Consider the following 7,898-nt stretch of genomic DNA (forward strand, 5'->3'; position numbering starts at 1 on the left):
GAAATTAGTCCTGGGTGTTCCTTGGAAGGATTGATGCTAAAGCTGAAACTCCAATACTTTGGCCACCTCATGTGAAGAGTTGACTCATTGGAAAGGACTCTGATGCTGGAAGGATTGAGGGCAGGAGGAGAAGGGGATGACAGAAAATGAGATGGCTGGATGGCATCACCGACTCGATGGACGTTAGTTTGAGTGAACTCCCAGTGTTGCTGATGGACAGGGAGGCCTGCTGTGCTGCGATTTATGGGGTCTCAAAGAGTCAGACACGACTGAGTGACTGAACTGAACTGAACTGAACCTTATTCAAGGGGTGTAGTGGAATATAAGATCTAGTTTTTGGTGGTAAGGAGATACTCTTATGTTTAGAGGATAAGCTCACCACCTTTATATATGTAAGCCAACCCTTTTCCCCTATCAAGGACTTTCTCAAGGCAATCTGTAACTTTTCAATTGTTGCAGAAATCAGTAATCAAGAAACCAAGCACCACACGTTGAGAGTTGGAGAACTCAGGTTTACTATGCTGGTGGGCCCAGAGGAGTTAGCACTCCAAGCTCTGAGCCCCAAACAAAGGATTACAGGGTTTTTATAGACAGACTATGGTGAGTAACACTGGCTGTTAATAGGATGGTTTAAACTAAGTGCAGGGGGGACTGCAGTCAAGATGGGGAGGATGGTGCCGACCCTTACATGGACAGGCATGATTAAGCAGGTTTGCAGAGGCTGGGTGATTGCAAAAAGCAGGACAAGGGCAAGTGAGATAAGCTCCAGTCCCCACTTTCTGAGGCTACGTGACTATGTGATCCAGGCTTTGCAAGGAGCAAGCTGAGTTACAGAGGCAGAACAAGCAGGAGCTTATGTAAAATTTTAACTTTTTATCTTTACAATCACAGAGCAAGGGTTGTGATGCTAGAAAAAACTCTTGAGAATCCCTTCTGTAGCAGGGAGATCAAACCATTCAATCCTAAAGGAAATCAACCCTGAATATTCATTGGTAGGACTGATGCTGAAGCTCCAATACCTGATGCAAAGCACCAACTCATTGGAAAAGACCCTGTTGCTGGAAAAGATTGAAGGAAAAAAAGAGAAAGGGGCAGCAGAGCATAAGATGGTTAGATATCATCACCAACTCAATGGACATGAATTTGAGCAAACTCTTAGATAGTGGCACAGAGGAGTCTGGCATGCTGCAGTCCATGGGGTCACAAAGAGCTGGACCAGCTGAGCAACAGCAAATCAAAAAGCTCTCCTAGGGCAGGAAATCTGTGGGAACATCAGTTTCTAAACTTAAAACTTAAGTTTTTAGCAACTTTAGCAGTTGCTAAAACTGCTTCCTCCAGATGCACTGGTATCAGAATCCCTTATCCTTGCTCATTGTTACTGATGGGTAAATATGGGAGAGAAAGCTGAAAAGTGGGGAAAAATCATGGAAGCCTCTCCAAGAATAAAGGACAGGATCAGCACTCTGAACCGAGCTGTGATAAAGTAGGGAGTGACTTCAGTTTTCTTGTTTACTGTACTCCCGCTGTACTCCCAAGGGCCAAACTCACCATCAGGGATGGGATGCAAGGGAAGGGAGTTATAGTGATCAGGTCCAGAGATTAAATGATCAGACTTTTAAACTTAAAGTACCTATCTAATCCAGAGCCTTGGCATTACAGATGAGGAAACAGTTCCAAAGAAGCATCAGAAACAATCTGCCTAATATCACCCAGTAAAGAGTTAGACCAGAGTCTCAGTCTCCAAATTCTCTGGCCCAGTGCATTGACCACTGTTGTGCCCTCCTTCTTCAGAGAAAGCACTGGATCCTCATCACTTTATTCATATTCTTATGGGTGAAGAGGAACATAAAAGATTGTAAAAAAAGAAAAAGTCTACATAAGAGAAGACATAGGGTGGAGTTCTGGCTTTGCAAGCCCTCAGTGTGCTTCTTCTAGTATCCTGTGCATGTTTCTGCTTTACTAAAGCACATGCCTAGAAATCATTTCCTTGTCAGTAATTATCACAGTTTTCAAAATATCCATTCATTTTAGTTGAATTGAACTGTATGATATTAATGAAGGAATTGAAATTTTCTATTTCTTCATCAAATTCTCTTTTTTAAAAAAGAGAAAGTCATATTTATTTGCCTGTTTAACTAGGTTTGTTGTGAAGAGTAAGCAGTAATGAGGGATGTGATACACTTTACAACTGGAAATTAACCATCTAAGGAAAATCAAACGGTAATGGTGGTCATAGTAGAGAAGTAGTCATACTATTGCATTGACAATCACTATCCAATTAACATGTCTAGAATAGGGAAATTCAAAGAAGGGAGGAGAGGAAGTTTGTTCTTAATGAATATAGCATTTGCCAAAATGATAGTTATTATATTAGGATCTGAATTAGACCCCCAAAAAAGGAGTTAGCTAAAGCGAAATGTATTGAAAGGTATCATTCCCATGTACATCTGAACTATGCTTGCAAATTTCAATGATGTACAATACAGAAGCTCCAAGGTACTTATAATAAAAATAAAAAATGATAAGGGTGGGAAAAGATTACTAGTACATTCTATTGTCATAGTCTTATTCATTGTTTCAATCAAAATCAATTTTTTTTCCTGAATGGAGCTTCATTAATATATAATTTGTCTATGAAGCATTGGTAAAACCAACTGAAAGCAAGTAAAATATGAAATCAATTGTTATGCTAGAGTTTCTGATAGAATATTTAGAAAAGACCTTGATGCTGGGAAAGATTGAAGCAAAAGAAGAAGGGACTGGCAGAGGATGAGTTTGTTAGATAGTATTACCGATTCAGTGGACATGAATTTGAGCAAACTCCAGGAGATAGTGGAGGACAGAGGAGCCTGGCATGCTGCAGTCCATGAGGTTGGGAAGAATTGGACACAACTTAGCAACCAAACAACACCAATCCATTATGAAAAGTCAAGTTTATATACCTTTTAAATTTAAGTGTAATAGTGAACATTGAGGTTTCTATTCAGATGTTTTGTTGTTGTTTATTGAGACAGTTCAGTTTGCAACTAAAGCAAAGCCTTCTAAAAAATTTGAGAGTAAATCTGTTTAGATTTTAAAGCCATGTTTCAGTAAATAACAGACATGACTATTTCCCCCCATTTATGGCTACAGTTTGCTTTTTTCAAAAATAATCAAGTTGTTTTGTAATTTTATGACAAACTCAAAGATAAATGCTTGAAAATGGTACCTATAGTACATAATATTAAATAAAATGTATATTAATAGTGAATATTTTTATAGTAGATTGTATTTCTGAAAAGTTTTGAACCATTTATTTGTTGACATATTAGTTAACATTCTCCTTATAATCAACTTTCTCTCTCTACAATATCACTTGATAGATTTTACTTAAAGAAGTTTATAGTGAGATGTGAGCTTATCCTGTATGATTCTCCTCTGAATGAATTTTACCTAATAAAATGGTAACTGTAAGTATGCTGATATATTTGCTCTTAGTTAAGTAATAGGTCTTCTGCTCTCTAAAACCTCAAAACAGATGAAATTCTTTGGAGAGAATTTTATTTTCGAAGTAAGGGTTTTCATCAAAATAAAAATCTATTCTGTAACCTGATTTAATGTCTTCAAATTCTGTCACTTCAACTCTTGTCAAATAATGCAGCGCCTCTTCATCCTCCTCCCCAAGCAGTGCAGACACTTGTGGATGGTTAACAAATGTTGTTACACAAAAATTTGGGATTTTGGCGATCAATTCTGACCTCGTCTGAAAAAATGGTTGGCGGAGTTTGTTATATTTCTGTTCTACTTTCAAAATCTCCTCACTGGCTTGTTCATTAAGTCTGTCTATTTCATTTTGTACTTCATCAATATGTTCAATTACTTCTTGCTGTTCTTTTTCTGAGGTCTCGTCGGCCCCGTCGTGGTTGGAGTTGAGCTCCTTTTTACTGACTTTGGCCGCCGGCGCCGACATGGTGCTGCTCCGCGGTCGGGGAGGGTGGGGGGAGCGGGGAGGGGGAAAGAAGGGAAGGCGAAGGGGGGGGCGGGCAGCGGCTTCCCCTCACGCCACACGCGCGGGCGCTCCAAAGAATTTCATCTGAATGAGAGTGGTGATCCATCTTCAAAGTCCACTGAAATCAAATGGAAATCTGGAAAGGATTTGACGAAACGATCAAGTCAAACACAGAATAAAGCCAGCAGGAAGAGACAGCATGAGGAACCAGAAAGCTTCTTCACCTGGTTTACTGATCATTCTGATGCAGGTGCAGATGAGTTAGGAGAGGTCATCAAAGATGATATTTGGCCAAATCCATTACAGTACTACTTGGTTCCTGACATGGATGATGAGGAAGGGGAAGGAGAAGAGGATGACGACGACGACGAAGAGGAAGAAGGATTGGAAGACATTGATGAAGAAGGGGATGAGGATGAAGGTGAAGAAGATGAAGATGATGATGAGGGGGAAGAAGGAGAGGAAGATGAAGGAGAAGATGACTAATAGAACACTGATGGAATCCAACCTTTTTTAATCTTCTCCAGTCCCTGGGAGCAAGTTGCAGTCTTTTTTTTTTTTTTTCCTCCTCTTGTGCTCAATCGCCCTGTTTTTGAGGTCTATTTTCTCCTTTATACCATGGTTCACAACTTATTTGGGGGGGAAATACCTTGAGCAGAATTCAGTGGGACAAGAATCTCTACCCCTTTCTGTTCCAAATTCATTTTTATCCCTTCCTGTCTCAACAAAAACTATGGAATCAACACCACCATGCTCTGTGGGAAAAAAAGAAAAACCTTCTGCTCCCTTAGCTCTGCTGGAAGCTGGAGGGTGCTAGGCCCCTGTGTAGTAGTGCATAGAATTCTAGCTTTTTTCCTCCTTTCTCTGTATATTGGGCTCAGAGATTACACTGTGTCTCTATGTGAATATGGACAGTTAGCATTTACCAACATGTATCTGTCTACTTTCTCTTGTTTAAAAAAAGAAAAAAAAAACTTAAAAAAATGGGGTTATAGAAGGTCAGCAGAGTGTGGGTTTGAGATGTTTGGGTGGGTTAAGTGGGCATTTTGACAACATGGCTTCTCCTTTGGCATGTTTAATTGTGATGTTTAACGGACATCCTTGCAGTTTAAGATGACACTTTTAAAATAAAATTCTCTCCTAATGATGACTTGAGCCCTGCCACTCGATGGGAGAATCAGCAGAACCTGTAGGATCTTATTTGCAATTGACATTCTCTATTGTAATTTTGTTCCTGTTTATTTTTAAATTTTTCTTTTTGTTTCACTGGAAAGGAAAGATGATGCTCAGTTTTAAACGTTAAAAGTGTGCAAGTTGCTTTGTTACAATAAAACTAAATATGTACACAAAGGATTTGATGCTTTTCTCTCAGATAAACTTAATAATATGACTTTCCAAAAAAATAAAAAAATAAAACCTCAAAACAGTACTCTATCGGCAAATGAAATTTTTAAAAAATATCAATCAATGCAAAACTAAATATTTATAGATACTTGCTCCAATAAGTACTTTCTTCCTATATAAGATGCTTATTAATGTCTATCCAGAGGTGTCTAGATGTATGTGCTGCAGATTAGGCAAAATTTCACATACTCTTATCCCTAGAAAGGCCAGAGTTCATACGTGTTTACTGTAATTGGCACCTCACTGCTCGCATTGCTGATATACATGGAGGCTTTTTGCTGTGCTTTATTTGATTTTAGAGAGGAAGAGGCAAGAATACTGGTGATTCTGTGGCTGGCCCAGTTAAACAAAGTGTGAGTTTTAAAAATGTACTCTCCTCACATGGGCTTAAATTTTTCTGTTTAGAAGCCTGAGGCTCAGAAGCTGTGAAAGCTGTTTAATTTTGTGAAATATCGGTGAGTGTGGGAAGGGAAATTGGTCAAGAAAGATTAGGTGAGGTGCTAAATCCAAGGAGATAAGTTTTGGAGTCTGATGAAAAGGGTGTTGCTAAGCTGATGAGGGGGGGGTGAATCTACCAATCTCTATGTGTTGCACAAAAATGTTCGAGCCCTGGAAGTACAAACATTTTTTTCATTGAATTCTACAAATCTCAAATCTACAAACCTCAATTCCTTTAATTATCCAAAGAATATAAAGGTAATAGTACACTTTGTTTATAGTATTGCTGCAAGCCTTGCAGTGGAGTTTCCTAGGTTAAATGCCTAGAAGACTGTGCGATACAGTGTTTCCACTCGGCAAATATCAGGCATTATTTTTCATGTAATTATTTTTTATTAAAGTTAGACCTGTGAACATGCTGAGACTTCAGCAAATGTATTTGCAGGATTCTCTGTTACAAAGAAGTTGATAAAAAAAAAAAATATCTGTTAGAAATTTCAGTGACCTGTGTGGGCCATAGTGAGCTATGGATGAAGATAAGAATAACTAGTAGAAGAAACAGTTCTGTGTTTGACTTATTGCTTAATCAGTGCATCTGAAGCTTCTTTGTAGTGTCCAAACAATATCTCTTCCTGTTTTTAATTTTCAAATGTGCTGTCCCTGGTTAATTTCTTCTATTCCTATCTCAACATGAGGATAAGTAGCAATGCTTCTATTACTCACAATGCCAGGGTCTTTGGAAGATGTTTATACTGAAACAATATAAATCTTCTTGCTTCCCAGTTTCCTAATACTATTTGTTTCATTCCAGTCATATAATTTTGCATGATGTTGCATCCACCACTGAACCACCCAAAGATCCTGGATTCCAGTGGCTCTCAAAGTTCATCACTGTGCTTCATTAATAATAAACACATATGTAAGTTTTATTTTGAATATATAGAAAAAGTAAACAATCATTTGTTTGAGAGCCATGTTGTACAGTTTTGACTGGGTTTATTGCTGTTTTAGAGACTGACATTTTTCTACTTCCAGATTCTACTCATGGACTCTATTTAGCATTCCTCAAGAACCCAGTGATATATATATATATATATATATGTAGCCACCTCATGGGAAGAGTTTACTCATTGGAAAAGACTCTGATGCTGGGAAGGATTGGGGGCAGGAGGAGAATGGGACGACAGAGGATGAGATGGCTGGATGGCATCACTGACTCGATGGACGTGAGTCTCAGTGAACTCCGGGAGTTGGTGATGGACAGGGAGGCCTGGCGTGTTGCGATTCATGGGGTTGCAAAGAGTGGGACATGACTGAGCGACTGATCTGATCTGATATATATATATATATATATATATTTACTTCTTAGGAATTCCAGTAATATTCTTGTACTATATTTAAGATACCTGTTATATTGTTCTTCAAATATAATACTTAATCAAGATACTTTCTCTCATTAGGATTTGTTTTTAGTATAGTATACAGTCAGCAAAAACAAGACCAGGAGCTGACTGTGGCTCAGACAATGAACTCCTTATTGCCAAATTCAGACTTAAATTGAAGAAAGTAGGGAAAACCACTAGACCATTCAGGTATGACCTAAATCAAAGCCCTTATGATTATACAGTGGAAGTGAGAAATAGATTTAAGGGCCTAGATCTGATAGATAGAGTGCCTGATGAACTATGGAATGAGGTTCGTGACATTGTACAGGAGACAGGGATCAAGACCATTCCCATAGAAAAGAAATGCAAAAAAGCAAAATGGCTGTCTGGGGAGGCCTTACAAATAGCTGTGAAAAGCAAAGGAAAAAAGGAAAGATATAAACATCTGAATGCAGAGTTCCAAAGAATAGCAAGAAGAGATAAGAAAGCCTTCTTCAGCGATCAATGCAAAGAAATAGAGGAAAACAACAGAATGGGAAAGACTAGGGATCTCTTCAAGAAAATCAGAGATACCAAAGGAACATTTCATGCAGAGATGAGCTTGATAAAGGACAGAAATGGTATGGACCTAACAGAAGCAGAAGATGAGATGGCAAGAATACACAGAAGAACTATACAAAAAA

At 38.5% G+C, this 7,898-nt stretch overlaps 1 protein-coding gene across 1 annotated transcript; it reads left to right on the forward strand.

The window, feature by feature from the left end:
- Positions 1-662: 662 nt before the first annotated feature.
- LOC102403233 (protein SET-like) lies at positions 663-5,239 on the forward strand. The gene is made up of 2 exons (XM_045164046.1): positions 663-753; positions 3,882-5,239. The coding sequence occupies exons 1-2, from the start codon at positions 663-665 to the stop codon at positions 4,472-4,474; spliced, it is 684 nt and encodes a 227-aa protein (XP_045019981.1). The 3' UTR covers positions 4,475-5,239.
- The last annotated feature ends 2,659 nt before the right edge of the window (positions 5,240-7,898 follow it).

This window comes from Bubalus bubalis, chromosome 22 (genome assembly GCF_019923935.1).
Source record: "Bubalus bubalis isolate 160015118507 breed Murrah chromosome 22, NDDB_SH_1, whole genome shotgun sequence".
Taxonomy (NCBI): domain Eukaryota; kingdom Metazoa; phylum Chordata; class Mammalia; order Artiodactyla; family Bovidae; genus Bubalus; species Bubalus bubalis.

Coding starts and splice junctions, on each gene's coding strand:
- LOC102403233 (XM_045164046.1), top strand. CDS start 663: ATGGGGAGGATGGTGCCGACCCTTACATGGACAGGCATGATTAAGCAG. Junction 754..3,881: donor AAAAAGCAGGACAAGGGCAA/GTGAGATAAGCT, acceptor TCTTTTTCTGAG/GTCTCGTCGGCCCCGTCGTG.